Here is a 19485-nt window from a genome sequence, read left to right on the forward strand (position 1 = left end):
TCAGAATGGAATTATTGCTGGTTTAGCCCCAAGCCCATGGCTGGACTTCCTTTAGTGAGAATAGCCTGGTGCTGAGCAGGCCTTTTGTACTTGGGGGTAACATGCCGTCTAGGCCGAGGCACCTCTCATCTTGCAGATCCCAAGTCATGGCCCTCAGAGACATGAAGCCTGTGTAATCCCAGGGTTGGCTGTAGTTCTTGGGAGCGTTTGAGTCTGGGGAAGTTCCAAAAGCTACATAGCTCTCTCAGTAAGCAGCTGAGTTAGAGGCTGAGCCTCAGGCCCTTCCCTGCACCTGCAGCTGGTCAGGAGTTCTGAACTCTGAACTGGTCCGAAGGACTGAGTAGGGGCCAGGGCCTATACCCCTGAGACCAACAGGACCCTCCACAGTGTGCGGGTCCGAGGAGCCTGGCAGTGCTGGCCTGCTGCAAGGTTAAATGAGATCGTGGTGCACGTCTCAGTCTGAACTGAAGCTTGCGCCTTCATAACCTAGGAGGCCACGGGTGCCAGCACCAGGCAGCCTGGAAGGAAGAGGCAGGCCAGAGAACCTTGAGCAGGCCCCTAACTCAGCCCTGAGCCTCAGTCTCTCCATCTGTTAAATTATCACCTGTGAGAAGTTCTACTTGAATCTCCAGACTCAGCTCTTACATCCCTTTTATTTTAAAATCTATTTGAGAAAGAGCACGTGCACAGGAGGAGGGGGAGGGGTAGAGGACGAGGGAGAGGGAACCTCAAGCACGCTCCCTGCTGAGCGCAGAGCCCGACGTGGGGCTTGATCTCACGATCCTGAGATCATGACCTGAGCCGAAATCAAGAGTCGGATGCTTAACTAAGCCACCCAGGCGTCCCTTGCACCCTTAACTCTTGAAGACTTCCCTGACCTCACTGCCCACTGTCCCTTACACTAGGCCATGACTGTTAGTCTCCTGCACCAGACTGGGAGGCCCCCAAAAGCTGTGCCTGTGGCCCAGAGCTCAAAACAGGGCCTGGCAAAGGGGTGGGGGTTGGAGTTGGTCAGACCTCCACCTGCCTTCTGCCATATCACCTCACATGGGGGGTAGGGGGGCAAGGCGTGGGCATCTCTTCCACCCCCTGGCCAAGACAGATGGTGCCTGTTCCTGAGTGGTCCACAGCCAGTAAGGAAATGCTGCCCCCTAAGAAAGCCTGGAGGGACCGCTTCAATTCTGTAGGAGACACAGACTCCCCAAGTGTGCCTGCTGTCTAAGGTAGGCAGTAAGGAGGGTCTGCTTAGCTGTCCTCACACCACATGTGGCAAAGGGAAGGAAGGACCCCGGGCAAGGTGCCCTCCACTCCAGGCCCTATGGCCAGATACCCTGTGGCGGCTTCCCAGCCGAGCTCAACCCTGTGAAGTGACCTTGCTAGCCAGACCCGGGGGGTTCCTGACTGTGCAGCCAGAGGGGCTTGCGGCAAAATCCAGACAGTGTCCAGCTTCGCCAGGTCCATTAATGGAGCGACGCGGGGGCTAGAGGAACTGCAGCCCAAAGCCTAGGTGAAGGGTAAGATGAGGCTGGACAGATGAAACAGGCCCAACCCAGGCCCCTCGGTGCCCAGAAGAGGAGATCCTTCCGCCCACCCCCCCGACCCCCAGGAGTCGCGGCCCACTCCTGGGCACGAACCGCCCAGCTGCTCAAGGACAGCCGGCGTGTCCGCACGCATCTGGGCCTGGGCAAGAGTGGCTGCCCCGTGGGACGACAGAAGATTGGCGCAGGGGCTCTTCTGCGGACGGACAAGCCCGTACAGATCAAGGTGGGACTCCAGGTACTAAGCCCCAAGAACTGCCCACTTAAGGTGAAAAATCCCTCAGTCCCCACGCTTGCCACACATGACTTTATTTGTGAAGCCCCGGGCACAGCCCAGACACACAAAGAGCACAAGGGGGAAAGCACAGAGCGTGGGGGGCGGGGGGGGGCGGGTGGGCAGCTCCAGTGCAGTCCCCACCCTGTCCAGGTCCTTTAAGAGCGTCCTGAGCCCCGTTCAGGCTCCGCGGGCCCTGCCCCTGCCCCCTGGGCCGGAGAACAGGTTTGGGCCTGCCAAAGAAACCCCCTCCAGCTTGGCCCCCAGGCCAGTCACAGACCGCTCAGCAGCAAGGGGCAGGCCCCATGGGTCTGGAGCCAGCACCATCTGCCACTGGCTTTTCTTCCTGTCCACACGGCCTGGGAACCAGGGTCTTGCCCTCTGCTGACTGCCCATGGCCCCACCCCCGTAGCAGGCTGTCCTTCAGGCCGTAGAGGTCAGCCCGGCAGGGATGGATAGCGGGGATGGCAGTGGCTAGAGGCCTAGGGCTTAGTGACAGGAGGCAAAGTCAGCCACGAGGCGAGCAGCCCCAGGCAGGGCGGGAAACTCAGCCCAGCCGCCACACAGAGGGAGGGGACGGCAGCAGACCAACTCCCCAGGCTTTGGGGCAGCCCAGAAGGGTAGGGAAGGCAAGGTGGGAGGGGACAGCCACCAGGGCCTCGAGCTGGAGACATGGAGCAGCAGAGCGCCCTCAGATGGCAATGAGTTTAATGGCAGAGCAGCTTGCAGCCGTCTCAGGGGGGCCAGCTCCCCTCCAGTGGGCCCAGGGCCAGTCCAGCAGGGAGACCTTAAACCCAGCCCTGACAGGAAGCGCACACCCACACACGCACCACACCGACACGCACACTCGGGGACCGACACGACACAAGCGACGAAGACCCTCCCTGCCTCTGGCCAGAGTCCTTCGTCCGAGTCCCTTCCCAAGTCACTGGTCCAGGCCAGGGGGTGGGGGGCGGCTTCGCATCTAGACCTTGTACAGCGTCTGTAGCAGGTTGTGACGGGCAAAGGAGCAGGACTCCAGGGCACCGTTAGGCCTGTGAGGAAAGAACAGTCAGTGGGGGGGACACCACCCAGCCCGGGGCCAGGGACTGCAGGCTGCAGCAGGGGCACTTTCCCCACTATTGGGGGGGGCGTGGGTTCTGAGGCTGACGACTCGGGGGGGAGAGGCTAGGAGCCCGCCTTCCGTACGCCGCAGGGTGAGGCGTGTGTGAAGCTCACGGGGCAGCAATGCACCCAAGGCCGCGGCCCGGAGCTGGCCGGAATGCGGGGCCGAGCAGCCAGGAACCCAGGCCCTGCTGTCCACCCAGCAGCCTGTGTGAGGGCCCTTCCAGGGGCCACGGGGCCACGGCGTCCTCACAGGCACTGGAATCCCAGCCGGGCCCTCAGAGATGATGGCTTGGCCGCTGTCACCATCCAGATCATGAATCTCACTACAGACGAAGAAAGGCCGCTGGGTGAGTGTGGGGTGCGGCCAGGGTCTGCAGCCCACAGACACTGACCTGGTCTAGGATCACCCTGGGATCCTAGACCACTGGGCCAGGAGTTGAGGGAGAGGGAATGTGCCTGTCACTCTGTGGTCACGCAGTCGCCTCAAAGGAGGCCTAAGGCACAGCTTTTACCAATCTCCCTTTTAAAGTAGAACAGACTGAGGCCTGCGCTGGGGGCGGGCAAGCGGCTGCGAGGAGGCAGCCTGCCCCTGACCAACAAGGGCCAAGGGTGAGGGTTTCTTCTTGTGGGTCCACGCCCAGCCCAAGGGCAACAGAAAGGCAAAGGGAACAATTCTGACTAGAGGCCGAAGAAGACAAAAGGAGCCAGGCTTTGTCCGGGGTGGCAGGTGGAGATGTTCCAGGGAGCTAAGCCCTGGGGTCAAGGCCCCTACTGTGTGGGAACAGGCACGGGGAGAGTGCACCTTGTGGGGAGGCAGGGCCATGAGCTCTGCGGCCAGGGTGAGGGCTTGCCCTGGACTCTGGCAGAGGGGCCAAGCACTCAGCTCTTCACCCAACGTGGGGCTTGAACTCATGACCCCAAGATCGAGAGTCACAGGCTCCACCGACTGAGCCAGCCAGGAGCCCCGCAGCTCAACTTCTCACAAGGGCCAGTCCAGCTGCAGCGGAAGGGGTGGCGTGGGCCACGGCGGCAGTGGGGGCCAGGTGTGGTGGCAGGCAGGTGGGCAGACATGCGAGAGCACGAGGCCCAAGGAGCACATGGGACCGCAAGACGTCGTGGTGGCAAAGAGGCCATGGCGCCGACAGTCCCGGAAGCTGGCCGGAGATCCTCACCGCGCCGAGCCAGACTACCCCACATCACTTGTTCACGTCCCCCGAGGCAAGGGCTACGTCCTCTCTCCTTGCCCCATTCCCACTTTCCCCCAAGGCACTGGATTCACAGGAAGTGTGGATGGTCACAGACATCAGAGACAACCTCATGCAACAGCTTGGTGGGGCAGATAGGGAGACTGAGGCCTGAGGAAGGCCAGGAGTTGGCTGGGGCCACAGAGGACCTCAGTGAGGACAGGGGACGAGCCTTCCGACCCATCCCTTGTAGGCGCTGGGGTCTGAAGGCTCCTTGCTACCCAACTGTGGCCACTGCCCCACCATGGCCCAGGACGAGGCCAAGGTTTCCAGGTCTCTGAGCATCTGGCATCCGCAGGGGAGGGGCCTGTGGCTGCGGCAGGCGGGAGTGACAGGCCCCTCTGGCCTCAGCCCTGTGGCTGAGAAAATGGACACAGAACTGCTCCCAGAGACATCACTGAGGACAGGACCCTGATCAGCACTGTGGGCAAACCCCTGAACTATCCAGCGCTGCTTCATCAGGAAATGGGGGCCATTCCACGTCCTGTTTCTCTCAGGAAAAGACGCTGTTCCTGAGCCCCACATCCTCAGCCTGGCACAGTGGAGGAGAGACTCAAATACGGACGCTTGAGAGCCCCTCACAAGCCTGAACGAGCAGCCCAGGGAAGCCTCCACGGACTAGGGGTCTGCATCCATGGGACCCGGCTGCCACGTGAGCTGACGAGGGCACACTCACTTGGTCATGAACGCCAGCAGCAGGGGTGCAAGGGCCTTGGGGAAGTAGTCCTGCTGCACCATGTGGTTCAACACCATCAGAGGGCCGTACAAGTTGGCAATGGCCTTGATCTTGTCTTCACTCTGTGAAGGGAACACACAGCACCAGGCAGGGTGAGCTACAAGGTCCCCTGGGGTGGGAAGCCCTAGGTCTCCAGCACCCAGCCCCGGCTCCGAGAGCCCCATGGTCGAGGTCAAGCTGAACCCCATCATGAAGGGAGGCTGCTTAAGCAGACCCGGGCCCCAGCAGGACTCAGGTGTGGGCCGGGGTGGGTGTGGCCCGAACTGCCCCTGGTTCCCCCCTGCACCCCCATAGTCTCACCTTGAGCAGACCCATGTGGACGAGGAGCCGGGTAAGGAAGGCATTGGAGTTGAAGGAGGGTGAGCTAAAGGCCTTCTTCATCAAGGCATCTGCAAGGGAGAAGCGGCCATGGGGCAGGGAGTCCGCTGTGACAGACGGCTGCTCACCAGCCGAGGGCACGCGGCCCTGGCACGCATGGGCTGCGACCTGCCTTCCGCACCAGTCAGGTGAACACAGAGCAGCAGCCGGCGGTCCCACGTCCCAGACTGAGGGGACAGCCAGCACCAAGGGAAAGCTCAACCTGCTCAAGCTGTGACACCTTGCCCTTCTGGTCCTGACCTCAATGAGAAGGGGCTTGGGGACCTTGCACAACCCGCGAGGAAGATCATCCCGGGGGAGGTTTCAGCCACTGTGGAGGCAAGGGGGGGGATGAGCAGAGAAGGGAGGGAAAGGAGGGGCGGGGGGTCTACCGGCACTGTGTGGGTACCTGCTTCTAGGCTAGGCTGGTCAGGAAAACAGAATTCAGGTAACTTGCTCCCATCAATGCCCACGGGGCTGGGCCCTCAGGGAGCTGACTTAGGGCTCCACCCCGGCCTCGCTCCCCACCGGCCCTCCTGCCTCCATGCTGCCCACAGCGCACCAATCCAGGACAAAGTGCCGCCGGACCTCCACCCCTCTCTGCCCTTTCCCTCATGCCGAGCCCTTCCTCCCCTCCCTGCCTGACCAAGCCTGGCCCACACGGTGGGGCTCAGACACGCGTACTCAAGGTGGGAGGTGACAGGTGCCACAACGGAGGCAGCGGAGGAAACGGGGTAGCGAGGGAGGGTGGCGGCAGGACAAGAGATCTCGGGAAGCCCTGGGAACGCTATCGGGAGAGCAGGCACCCTCCAGGTTTCCAGGTGGAGGGACGGTGTGCATAGGCCCACAGATGAGGACAAAAGCTCAGTTCTCAGGACCTCTCCTGAGAGGACCGTCCCCATAAGGGCCTTGGGGCTGTGACTATCTGGTCTTCCTATGGCAGATGCCACCTGGATGAGGTCTAACTAGACATAACTTTATGGCTTTGAAACGGCCTCAGTTTCCCCATCTGCAAAAAATAAGAGAGGAGAGCAGCCAGCCTACTCCATGGCAAGAACCCAACAGAACAGGCAGGAGGGGCTGGAGAGTGGTACATACATTAGTGCTGGGACTAGGGGCTCCAGGGACTATAAACGTCCCTGAGCCCTGAGGCAGCAAGGAGGCAGAGCCAGCCACGGCCCACCCACCCCGTGTTACCTACTGCATCCTGCACGGCTGTCCTCACTGTGGCTTCGTCCTTAAACACAGAGGACACCTTCAGGAAGGCAGAGACCACCTTTTCTGGGTCGGATGTGTCAGTCTGAGGACATAAGAGACAATGGCAGGTCACAAGGGCCGGAGCCCCAGTGAAGATGCACCTGCACTCTGCTGCTGGCTGGAAGAGGCCTGTCTTGCCAAGGCCCCTGGTGGGCAAGGATGGGTCCTGCCTCACCCCACGCTGTCCCCCTGGAGCTAGGCATGGGCCTGGCCCACTGCGGTACGTAATCCATACAGAGTGAGTGAGTCAGCATTAACCACGGTTATTCCCATGACCCAGCGATGCCCCCCCTTCTATTTAAGATTTTATTTATTTATTTATTTATTAGAGAGAGACAGCAAGACAGGGAACACAAGCAGGGGCAGTGGGAGAGGGAGAAGCAGGCTCCCCGCTGAGCAGGGAGCCCGATGCGGGGCTCAATCCCAGGACCCTGGGATCATGACCTGAGCTGAAGGCAGACGCTTAACGACTGAGCCACCCAGGCGCCCCAGCGATCCCCTTCTTGTAATCTAACCTGAACAAATAATCCAGAGTACAGACAACGTTCACGTGCAAGGAAGCTTAACTTCACCGAGGTGGAGACAAGGGGAAACAATGCGAGTGTCCAGACACAGTGTGCTGCCCACGTGCGACCTCCACTCACGGGGACGGAGGGCACAACAGTTTTGCTAACACAGGAGATGACAAATGGTATTACAGGAAAAAGTGGGCCTTTCATCTCATGTATCACGGGAAGGAAAAAAAAGAACACAGATAAAACATAAAAAGGACATCAGCCAAAAGGCCAAGCCAGCTCTGAGAACGGGCCCATTTAATTTCTCTGTATTTATCACTTAGGCTCATCGAAACTGTTTTCTCATCTGTAACACAGGGTAACGGGGTCTACATGGCGGGTTGCCAGAAGGCTTAAATACCAGAACCATGTCCAAATACCCGGGACAGTGCCTGGCAGACAGGAGGTGCCTGCCAGCCGCCTCGGAACGAACTGGTGAGTAAGCAAACAAGCGAGGCTGGAGCAAGGGCACGGTAGGCATGTGGCCTCCGTGGGAGCTCTGGGCAGGACAGGTGTTCTAGAACAGCAGGTCCTACAGAACCTGGGCAGGGAGCCTAGATGTGTGCACACGAGAGGGGCCTGGGAAAACTCCCTAACTCCCTGGGTGTCACTGGATGTGGCACGCCTGCCTGTCCGGTGGCCCACACACGTCCGCAGTCGCACGTCATCTGCAACCTCCGGAGGCTGACAGATACCTGGGTCACACCCACTCATGCGTCTGTGGATTTAAAAAACAAACGTCTAGGGGGGACTGGGTGGCTCAGTCGTTAAGCGTCTGCCTTCGGCTCAGGTCGTGGTCCCAGGGTCCTGGGATCGAGTCCCACATCGGGCTCCCTGCTCCGCGGGAAGCCTGCTTCTCTCTCTCCCACTCCCCTGCGTGTGTTCCCTCTCTCGCTGTCTCTCTCTCTGTTTTATTTATTTGACAGAGAGAGACAGGGAGAGAGGGAACACACGCAGGGGGAGCTGGAGAGAGAGAAGCAGGCTTCCCGCGGAGCAGGGAGCCCGATGTGGGACTCGATCCCAGGACCCTGGGACCACGACCTGAGCCGAAGGCAGACGCTTAACGACTGAGCCACCCAGGCGCCCCAAATAAGTAAAATCTTTAAAAAAAACTAAAAAACAAACATCTAGGTATTTATCCAGAGAATACAAACATAGTGATCCAAAGGGGCCCCTGCACCCCAGTGTTTACAGCAGCAAGGTCCACAATAGCCGAACTATGCAAACAGCGCAGATGTCCATCAACAAAGGATAAAGAAAATGTGGAAATATACAAATGGAATACTACTCAGCCATCAAAAAATGAAATCTTAGCATTTGCAATGACGTGGATGGAACTAGAGAATATTATGCTAAACGAAATAAGTCAGAGAAAAACAAATATATGATTTCACTCTTACGTGGAATTTAAGAAACAAAACAGATGAACACAGGGGAAGCGCGGGACAAATAAGATGAAAACAGAGAGAGAGACAAACCATAAGAGACTCTTAACTACCGGGAACAAACTGAGGACTGCTGGAGTCAGGTTGGTGGGGGGACTGGGCTAACTGGGGGACGGGCATTAAGGAGGCCACTTGATGGAATAAACACTGGGTGTTGGGCGCCTGAGTGGCTCAGTTGGTTAAGCGACTGCCTTCAGCTCAGGTCGTGATCCTGGAGTTCCGGGATCGAGTCCCACATCGGGCTCCCTGCTCAGCAGGGGGTCTGCTTCTCCCTCTGACCCTCTTCCCTCTCGTGCTCTCTGTCTCTCATTCTCTCTCAAATAAATAAATAAAAAATCTTAAAAAAAAAAAACACAAAACACTGGGTGTTAAGTGCAACTGATGAATCACTAAATTCCACCCTGACACTAAAACACACACAAACACCGGGCAGCCCCCACTCCCACTGACAGCGTCCCCTCCCAATCCGAGGCACGCAGGGGCCTGGAGTTGGCAGCGCTGTTACCCACCTGCTGGGCAATCAGCACGGGGCTCTTGGGCCCGAGGCGCAGCAGCTTCTCTGGAGAGGGGAAAGCGAGGAACGTGGAGACGTCTGCAGGAGGCGGGGCGGACAGCACGGGGGCTGGCTCCTGAGGGACAGGGGGCACAGGTGGCTCTGGAGAAGTCCGAACCCGGACTCCTCATGCAGAACATGCACCCCTCACTCCAGGCGGCCAAGGCTCGGAGTCTGGTCTTCTCCCTCCGGTTCACGGGCAGTCCCCCAAAGGGTGAGGGGCCCGTAGATGCTGCCCTGGCTGGCTCCTAGTGCAGGAGCCTCTGGGGAGGGGGCAAGCCACCTCCTTAGGCCAAGAGGCTGCTCCCCGGGACACACAATGTCCCAGAAATGATGCAGGAGGTGCGTGGGGGCTGAAGGGGACCCCACCAGGAGCCTGAGTCTAGCCGGGGGAAGCAATGCCAGTGAGCACCAGCGGCGCCCACACAACTGAAATAGGAGTGCCCAGCCACTTGTTGAAATGCTTTCCTAAACTGGGAAAAAAGTGAAATTCAACATGAGCGTGGGGAACCTTGTCCAACCCGTAGTTCTCCAGAAGCTGAGTCTGTGGGGAACAGACCCGGGCGTCCTGACAACACCAGCCTCTTAGTGAAGCAAGGGGACACCAAGTGTCCCGGGTAGGCCACGGTCTCCAGAACGGGGGGGCTGTCCCTACGGGTCACCAAGATGGGTCGGAAAAGAATTTCCATTTATGCTGATTTTTCACCCTATTCTTGCAGAGATATTTATACGTGTTTCATAATGAACAGTGCAGCGGCATGATACATGCCTTAGTCCTGTTACGATGCACAAATGAATAAACACACCTGGGCTGAGGTACAAATACAGCCACGCTGGGAAGATGTTCTTCTTCCACTTACAGGAGTGTGCATTCAAGGACAGTTTGCACCCAAGGTACTTAAGCGGATCCCACACCTACTACCCGCGTGAACGTGGCTCAGGATTTCACATTCGAGGGCCAGGGCTCTGATCCTGGCAAACGACAGGGAACTCACTCCACTGTTCGGGTCCAGAATCTTCCTTGATGCTGTGGACTGCTCTCCTGGCCCTTGCTGTGCCTCTTCCTCCTCCTCCTCCTCTTCCTCCTCTTCCTCCTCCTCTTCTTCCTCCTCCTCTTCTTCTCCTTCCTCTTCCTCCTCCTCTTCCTCCTCCTCATCATCCTCGCCCTCATCATCACTGCAGAGGGGAACTGGCTAAAGCAGACCCTCCCTGCCCAGCGGCCTATGCGGGCTCCGAGGCCTGGCAACACAAACCCATAGACCCCAGGCAGGTGGGAGGGCGCCTGCGGAGGGCGGGGGAGCAGCTGCTCCCGGGGAGGGGCCCGGGGGAGGCCATGTGGGTCACCAGGGAGCCCATCGCTCATCTCTCATCACCCAGGGAAGCCCATGCTGTGAACACGGAAGAACCAGATCTCATCCCTGTCCCAAATGGGCCCCAGTCCCACTGCGGAAACAGAGAAAAGGAAGAAAACGGTCTGTCACAGCTGAGGCCCGGGGCTTGGCAGGAACACTGCCCAGGCTGAGATGCCAAGACTGTGCCACCCTATCTCCCTGCCCACAGGAAGCTGCGGTTGTGGGGGGCAGGGGGATGGGGGTTTCTGGGACCGTGAGCCTCTCGAGGCCATCTCTGAGCCCCCAATTCCTAGCAGCAGCACAGACCTAGCACTGAGGGGACACAAGTGAGGGGCTGACAGGTGAAGCTGACCTAGGGGCAGAGGGATGCTGAAGGCCCAAACCGACTCCCATCCAGATGGAGGAGGCAGCCCTGCCGCCCTGGCCCCTGCTCCCGCTCCATGTGGGCTCCGCAAACCCAGAACCCACCCCTTGCAACAACCTCTTCCCTTCCAGACTCTGTCTCCAAGTCTGATTTTCAGAACAATCCTGACTGAGCCCACCCCCACTGCCACCCTGACCTCACTGCTCCCCTACCTGATCTATCCCAGCTCAGATCAAAGCTCATCCCTTCAGAAGTCTCCCCAACTCACCCACTCCAAAGGCCCTTATTGCCTCTTGGCTGAACATACAGACACCTAACTTTCCTTGCCCGCCCATCCTGCCGGAATGAAGTCCGACGGGTCAGAAACCTTCACTGTCTTCCGCTCGCCTCCCTAACGCCTCGCACAGCTCCTGGCACAGACAGGGGCTCGAACAACGGTTGTGGAACGAATGAAAGTAGAACCACAGGCGCCACGGCTCACAGCTCCCTACCTGAGGGAGGCCAGCACCTTGGCCATGTGGAAGCCGTCCAGCACTTCCTGGAGCTGCTCGCAGCCTTCTGCTCCCAGCGTGTTGCCTGTTCACGGGCAGGAGGGGGTGGAGGGTAGGAAGGTCAAGAGGGGCAGCAGGGCCCGCCTGGCAGGCCTGGGCCAAGGCCCGCACCCCTATTACCGTTGAGGTCCAGCTTTTCCAGCTCACTCTTGTCCGCCACGGCCTCAGCAACAGCCAGAGCAGCATCTCTCTTGATTTCACAGAATGACAAGTTCAGCTCCTAAAAATAAGAGGAAGGAGTAGAGGCAAGCAGAACCATAGGCCAGGAGACCGGGTCCTACTCTGAAGCCTCTGTTTTCCCCAAGGGAGGATGAGGCAGGCTCTGTCCTCCAGCCGGGCACGGTAACGCCCACAGTAAAAACAAAGCCGTTTCCCTCGCGACGTGCCGGACGCTCGGTATGTTCTCTCACGCTCTACCCTAATGACCTCATCGCTCCCTCCTCCCATTTCCAAAATGAAGAAACCGGCTCACATCACATGGGTGATAGGAACCGCACAACATCAGAGGAAAGGTGTGGAAGGACGGGGCCATGAACCCAGGCCCACCTGGCCTTCAAGACCACCCCACCCCTGCCCCGCACGGCAGCAGCCCCGAGGGTGGGGGAAGCCCCGGCGGCGCTGGCACCTTCAGCTTGGGCAGGCCCCCGCGCACGGCCTCTGCGATGGCGACGGCGCCCTTGGAGCGCACCAGGCAGTCCCCGAAGTTGATCATCTCCACCTGCCGCAAGGTCTTCAGCGTCTGCGGGGAGGAAGCGAAGGCTGGGGTGAGGGTGCAGGCCTCCGAGAGCCCGCGGCACACCCCACGCCAGTTGCCACACCTTCGTCCTCCCTGTCGCCTGGACTTCTCAGTACTTCACCAGCTCTTGTCCCCTCCCGGCCTCTGGCGAACCTCCCTCCACCCTACTTCTATGCTACAGCCAGAACCTTCTTCGTGAAGCACAAATCTGACCAAGTCGATTACACAATTCTCTAGTCACGGGACAGCCTCAGAGTTAGAAGGTCACAGGGTCTTATCCCCCTCTCCTCTCCTCCAGCCCTCAGACACATCCTGAACCCTGGTCGTTTCAAACCAGGACCAATGGAACAAGGCTCCCTCCCACCTCTGGGCCTCCCCCGTGCTGCTGATCCCTCTGCCCGAAACACCCCTCTCTGTCCACAGTCCATTTGTCCTATACAACTTGGCCAAAATGTGACCTCTTCCAGAAAGTCTGCCCGAAGTCTGATTTGAACTTCCCGTGTGCTCCCTACACTTGCACACACTTGTGCTAACACCCCACAGGAGCAGGACTAGCCTTTTGTGGGGCTTGGGGCCCTGTGAGGTCCCGACAGTAGCCAGCCAGCCGGATTCAGGCCCTGCACCATCGCTGGCCTGGCCCCGCCCCTCCCTCCCTGAACTAGGGGCTCCTCGGAGGCGGAGTCTGATTCAACTCTGCGTGGCCTGCACTCGGTACAGGGCTCAATAAGCAGCTGATGAAAGAATCAACGAGAAAAACAGGCTGCAGCAGCCTCCCATGCAGCCCCATGGACAAATCCAGCACCAACAGCTGGGTGTCCAGAGGCAGCGCAGAGGAAGGTGGTATGGACATGCTCGAAAACAGCACAGGCAAGCCTGTGACATGTGCCCCGTTCTGGAATGTTCAAGAGAGCCGGGGCGCACACCTGGTGGATGCGCAGAGGAGCTCTCCTGCCGATGTGTGCGTTATAAAGGCAGTAGCCAGGACACCTGGGTGGCTCAGTTGGTTAAGCGACTGCCTTCAGCTCAAGTCATGATCCTGGAGTCCTAGGATCGAGTCCCGCGTCGGACTCCCCGCTCGGCAGGGAGTCTGCTTCTCCCTCTGACCCTCCCCCCTCTCATGCTCTCTCTCTCTCATTCTTTCTCTCTCAAATAAATAAATAAAATCTTTAAAAGAAAAAAAAAAGGCAGTAGCCAGTCCCGCTCGCCTCCACCATGACCCTGCCACTCCCGCCTCACCTTGGCCATGGCCACCGCGCCCTTCTCGGTGAAGGTGTTGTCATTCAGGTTGATGATACGCAGCAGGGGGTTGATGGCGAAAGCCTGGGCCAGGGCCGTGACGCCGGGGTGATTGATGCCGTTCTGCGGCATGTGGACCTCCTCCAGAGTCCCAATGATCTGTGAAGGGCAGGAGGGACAGAGCAGGGCGGTGGGCTCCCGAGCTCCAGGGGCAGGCCCAGCACCAACAACATCCAGCAGGCAGGAAGGGGGCACCACACACTAGACACGGGGAGGGGCTGCCATCAGCTCAGGCCCAGGCTTGTCTGTGGCTATTTGGGGCATGAATCTCAAAGCAGAACTTTGGGCAGGGCTGTCTGATCCTCTCTACAATCTCATGAGGGAGACCTACCTGGGATTAGGAACTCCACCAGACAGAGAAGACTAGGGATCAGAAAGGCTAAGTAACTTACGCAGGGTCACACAGCTTGGAACACAGGTTCTTCCATCTGGTGTCCTCTACCCTGCAAGGACCCTGGGCGCTGGCCTGGGGTCTGGCCACAGTCCCTCCCTGCAGACTGCATGCAGCTCCACTGTGCCTTTCTTGGGGCTCTCCTGCGCTATTTACACAGTACAACTGGTGCCCCACATTCCCTCCTTTTCTGGGGGGTGGGGTCTTCACAAACACCTAGCCGTTTTTCATCCCAACCTTCTGACACTCCTCTCTTCTTGGAACACTGTGTCCTTATTTGTTGGCATTTTCTTGATAGGCTGACTCCTATGTTGCTTTCCTATATACCTCTCATTTTGGACACCAGAATCCCCCCACCAGGCATAGTCCAGTGCTCTTCCCCCATGCCCCCAGAGCACTGTTCTTCCTCTATCACGGTGTTCATCACCCTGGACGATCAATGCCACCTTCCTGTCTACACCCCACCAGCCTCTGAGCTCCCAAGGAGAGCCATGTCCCAGCCTCTACTGCTACCAAGGATTGAGGCCAGGCCTGCGAGGACTCTCCACCTGGGTACCTTTTGTAGTTCCGCAGTGCCCAGAACAGCATAGGGGGTTCACAAGTAAATACAGGCCAACGGAGGAACATTACCAGTCAGGGCTTCTCAGTATCTTCTGGTACCAGACCCTATGGGCAGTCTGGTAAACCCCTGACTCTCTCCTGAGCCTATTTTAAAATGTTAAGATAAATCATATACGACTACAAAGGAAATCCATTCAATTGGAATAGAGTCCTCAAAATATTGAGAAAAAACCCCAAATGTGTGTTGCAGTAGTAAATGCACTCCTTAGTACAAAGGCACTGAATAACAGGACCTGGAGGCCAGTCCCCCGCTACCGTAATGCTGATGCGTGAGAAACAAAGATTTCTATGTCTCTGTAACAACTGTAACTTGATGTGAAAATACCTGTGATTTCTATACTTACCAAAATCACGAACATTTCGAAAGTTGCTGAGGTTTAAAATTTACATTCACAATTCAAGGTAACACTACATTTTAGTTACATTAGTGGTAATAATCATGTAATCTTCTTCCGTCCGCATTCAAAGACTCCCTGAAATCTATCCACAGACTAGAGACATCCCAGGGACCCTGAGGGAAGAACCCCACTCTAAGAGCATGGTGGACATCTGTTGGAGGCCTAGCAGACACAATGTATTCCCCCCTCTTCCCAGCGCACCGGGGACAGCAAGCTGAACGAGGGGTGCAGAGAAGGCGTAACCTTTAACGGCATGGTGTCTATAAGGATGGCAATGAGGTGCCCCCAGCTCCGGAGGCACCTGGAAACCCCTGCGGCCAGGGGTCCAGCAAGGCCCAGGGTACTTCTCCCCTGCTATGTTCACTCTCTGCCTGAGGTAGATGAGCTCCAGCAGGGAGGCAGCGGGGAAAGCCGCTCTGGCCCGAGTGTGGTTAATGTTGCTAGGATACTGTTTGCCAAAGAAAACATTTAAATTAAGAGAAAAGAAAGGGACTCCAAAGTTCCCAGGGGGGTGGGGCAGGTGTGGCCCTCTCACAGAGCTCAAGGTCAGGGTCTCAGCAGTGTGGGGGGTGGGGGCAGGGCACTGGGGCAGCTGTGAAGGGTGAAGGGAGAGGAGAGTGGGAGGAGAGGCAGAGGGGATTAGGGTACCTGAGCCACTGCTCCCCTACCTCTCCATCTGAAAGGTAAGTCTGATGACTCCACCTCTGTGCCCCACCCGGTAGAGGCCAGAGACAGCGACCCTCTGTGAGCCCAGGCCAGCGCCGGGCCAGGCTGCTATCCCGCTCACTGCTCTGGCACCCCCGCTCCCATTTCTGAGCCTGACCTCACTCACTGATCAGAGCAACCTCACAATCTTCTCAAACAGCATTCCAGGGAGCCGCAGTGGTAGATCATGCAACCTTTCAGACACCTAACAGGAATTCTGCCCAGCTGCTGAATGAGCTAGCAGGTGCAGAGGGGGAAGCAACTCGCCCTAGGTCTCGCAGCTCAACTCCAGAGCTGGATGCACACCAGCTCTGTCAACCTGCCAAGCTTAGCCTGCCCTGGGGCACGGCGGGGAGGATGTGCAGAAACCACTCACCCCGAAAGCTTCTGCCAAGGCCGTGGCTCCGTCGTTCTCCAGACGGTTTCTGCCGGCCACGAAGACCTTCAGGCCCAGTGGCTTGCCTTGAGCACTGGATTTCCGGTGACACTCAGTCAGAGCCGCTGCCAGGATCTGGGGGGGGGGGGGGGGGGGGGAGAAGAGGACCAGCCCTGAGGCAGGAGGCCCTGGTCTTCGACATCCCATGCCACCTACTGGCGGTGGCAGACCTGGGGACAAAGAATGGCTCACAGGCACCACCGTCATACTGCATGTGCACCTAGCACCTTACAGCTTGCTTCACGCGTGTGTCCCACTACCCTGTGGGGTCTAGCCTCGTGTGAGAGGTGGGGACAGATACCCAGAGAGAAAGGAGACACCAACATGGAGAGGTCAACTGAAAGCCAGCTCCTGGGGAAGGGGCTTCACAGTCAGCTCACTATACTGCCGGAAGCCCTCTGGGGGGGGGGGGGGGGACGGGAAACCATGGTGATTCCCACTTCCCAGCCGAAGAACCTCAAGCTCAGAGAGGGACAGAGACATTCCTATGGTTGCTAAACAAGTGGAAGACTCTGGACCAGAATCCAAATATTCTGGAATCTCTCCCCCGTAGCCCTGCGCCTAAGGGGAGCTGGCCAAGACCACGACCCTGTCACACTCATCGGACACACCATATGGTTGGGGTGGTGCCAGGAGACAGCTTCTCCCTGGGTGATACCAACAGACCAAGAGTTAAAAAATGCTGGCTGGTTGCTGGGAATCAGAGAGGCCACGGTAAATAAAACAAAAGATTCACAAGAAGTGCAACAGGAGAGAAGCAACGTTTGTAGAGCATCTCCTAGATCACCGGCACTTTCAATAAAGAAAGGTACTTTCACACCTCATTTCAACCACAAATTGAGCCTAGGAGGCAGGTGGGATTGGCTTGACTATAAACGAGGAGGCTGAGGCTCAGAGAGGTAACTGCATGGGCCAAGGGCCCACAGCAAAGGGACAGGGGAGCCACAAGCGGCAGCCAGGCCTGCCTGAGTGCACAGCTCGCCGTCCCTGGGGGCCGGAAGGGCGACCGCCAGCCTGGCTCCTGGGGGTCATGCACATGCTCAGCGCAGAGACCGTGCACTTCTGCCATAAACCAGCCTCCTAAGGAACCTATGAGGAGGCGGGAGCCAACCGCACCAGCGCATCCCATTCTCCCCAGTTCCCTCTGGGGCCACCATGGTGAGGCCCCAGCTCCTACAAGAGTCCAACCTGGGGCCGCTGGGTCTGGAGAGCCCCAAGCACAGGGCTATATCTCACTCCCAGTGAATCCTTTGGGCCCCTCCAATTCCCATGCGTGTGGCACACGGGCCACAGTGAGTGCACTCCGGCTGGAGGGAACAGATTACGAAGGACCCGGAGGCGCAGGTCAGCAAGGCCAGCACCCACAAGATGCCACAAAAAGGTCTCACTGAATCAGAGTGAGGGAGGTCAAGACAAGTACAAGTCAAATTCCAGAGTGGAGCAGGGCTGCCAGGGAGGCTCCCCTGGCTGCAGGGTTCCCACTGTCTTCGTCCCCGAGCCATGCCACACACTGGAGTAAAGGCAAGGCCTACGACCCGCCCTGGGCAGCTCTAGGAGCCTCGGTTCCCCGGGCCGGCCGCGCGGCAGAGGAGAGCCCACGGAAAGCTGGGGCGTTTCCCAGGCACGTCTCCAGCTCCCTCAGCACACCCCACTCTAGGTTGGCCTGGACCGATTTTCTGTGCTGATGCCAACATTTTAATGTCTTCACACACGTACACAGCTTATTGCCCAATTAGACTGGGGGGTGGGGCTGGCTGAGCCGGCTGGGAGCACACCCCGGCTTTCCCTCCCATGGGGCAAGAGGCAACGGGCACCCCTCGCAGGGGAGGCCGCTCTGGCCCCTCAGCCTGGGGCACCGTGAGCACAACACAGGCTCCCCTTGCTGCTCTAACGGGCACAGAAGCAGGTTCAAATCCCACATTAGTCCCACCCCAGTGATGCCATCTGGGGACTTGACCCAAGGTCTCTAGCCCCAAATCCGGCTGGTTAAGTGGAAAACTGGGAATAGCATCACCCCCTTTTTGGTGTGGGTGGGAGAATTAGGGTAATGCATTTAACACATCCGCAAAAAGAAGATGTCCCCAGTCGCTGTAGGTTCCTGCGTCCCAGCCCTTTTCTCCTTTTGGTCAGAACGTGAGTGGGGATAGGGAGGATGGGAATTGGCCTTTCTAGTGTCTGGGCCTAATGGAGCCAGAAGGGACCAAAAAAGAGAATAAACAAGGCTGGGCTCCCTCCGTGCAGGTTCTGGGAAGAGAAGAGACGCCTTTCTGCACTGACCAGCCCGACCGGCTGGCAGGATGAGGGAGGCACCTCGGGCAAGGCCCAGTCCAGGAAAAAGGTGAGCTGTGCCCAGGCCTAAGGGGTTTCTCTTTCTGGGCTCCCGCCCCTCCACACACACCGGGCCTCACGTGGATCTGCCAACTGTTCTGAGGGCACAGCAGGTCTGGGATGCCCAAGCCCGGCGCTCTGCAGAGCCAGCAGGTCACTGCCTCTGTGTTGCCAAGACAACACGAGAACCGGGGACGGTTGCTTGGCAACCCCGCCCTCCAGGCCTCCACCACCTCTCCCCACCGGCCACAGGCTGCTGCCTTTGAGGCCTTTCTCCTCTGAAGAGAAAAACAACCGGCCGGCCAGCCATCCCAGATGGTGGCCAAGGGCACACACTTCAGGAGACGAGGCAGGGAGGGAGGGGGGGAGGGGGAGGGACAATGGGGACGTGGGCGAGGGCCCGCCGCACCCACCTTGCCACCGCCGATGCCCATGCCACAGTTGTTGAGCTTGAGCTCATGAAGGGTGAAGCAGGCGGAGCTCTTGAGCAGGGCCTCAAAGCCTCGCACGCCGTCGGGCCCGAATGCGTTGTCGCTCAGGTCCAGCTCCACCAGCTGCGCCCCGGCTGTGATGAGTCCCTCCCCTAGTGAGGTCTGGACACAGAGAAGGTTCAGCTCAGTTTCACAGACACCTCCCAGGGGCAGCTCCTATGCCAGGCCCCCCCTGCCCTCAGTGGGCACCCAGGCAGAGACACAGACCATCTCGCTACAGAGCTATCCTTACTTTAAACCCAGGACCAGAAACCCTGAAGAAGGCTCCCAGTCCAGGTGGGGCGTGGGGTGTGGTATACATGGGGGTGGTCAGGGAAAGCTTCCTATAGGAGGGGGCACTTGAGCTCAGGCTGAATGAGAATCAGTCAACCGAACAGGAGATTCCAGCCAACAGTACAAACATGAACAAAGAGACATAAGCATGAAGCAGCATACTGTGTGTCTAGAGACAAGCAGTGGACTCCAGAAGAGGATGAGGCTGGAAGGAAAGAGAGGAATCAAATCAGGCTAGAGCCCTGAATGTCAGGCCAAGGACTGTGAACTTGAGCCCGAGGGTTCTGAGGGCTTTGATGTGGGTGAGGGATATAGAAGACACATTCCCCCAAACCTGAGGAGGGCAGACTGGGGGCCAAGTGCCCGCCCAGGAGTGTGAGACAGTGATTCAGGCAGCAAAGAAGGAAGCTAGCTGGCCAGTGTGGTGGGAGACAGAAGAGAGGAAACAGAGCCTCGGGTCGGTTCTAGGTCCCACAGA

The 19485-nt window shown here is 58.4% G+C and overlaps 1 protein-coding gene across 1 annotated transcript in view; it reads right to left on the reverse strand.

Annotated features, from left to right (window-relative positions):
* Window positions 1-1919: 1919 nt before the first annotated feature.
* RANGAP1 (Ran GTPase activating protein 1) overlaps window positions 1920-19485 on the reverse strand; it is a 31092-nt gene continuing 13526 nt past the window's right edge. The window contains exons 5-16 of the mRNA XM_032416812.1: window positions 18657-18836; window positions 15856-15990; window positions 13305-13463; window positions 11958-12071; window positions 11453-11552; window positions 11273-11357; window positions 10061-10241; window positions 9022-9141; window positions 6454-6556; window positions 5200-5288; window positions 4840-4961; window positions 1920-2846 (exon numbers count right to left, since the gene is read on the reverse strand). Coding sequence (XP_032272703.1) covers window positions 2777-2846; window positions 4840-4961; window positions 5200-5288; window positions 6454-6556; window positions 9022-9141; window positions 10061-10241; window positions 11273-11357; window positions 11453-11552; window positions 11958-12071; window positions 13305-13463; window positions 15856-15990; window positions 18657-18836 — 1458 coding nt within the window. The 3' untranslated portion in view covers window positions 1920-2776. The remainder of the gene's footprint in view (window positions 2847-4839; window positions 4962-5199; window positions 5289-6453; window positions 6557-9021; window positions 9142-10060; window positions 10242-11272; window positions 11358-11452; window positions 11553-11957; window positions 12072-13304; window positions 13464-15855; window positions 15991-18656; window positions 18837-19485) is intronic.

Source organism: Phoca vitulina, unplaced genomic scaffold (genome assembly GCF_004348235.1).
Source record: "Phoca vitulina isolate PV1807 unplaced genomic scaffold, GSC_HSeal_1.0 scaffold19, whole genome shotgun sequence".
NCBI lineage: Eukaryota > Metazoa > Chordata > Mammalia > Carnivora > Phocidae > Phoca > Phoca vitulina.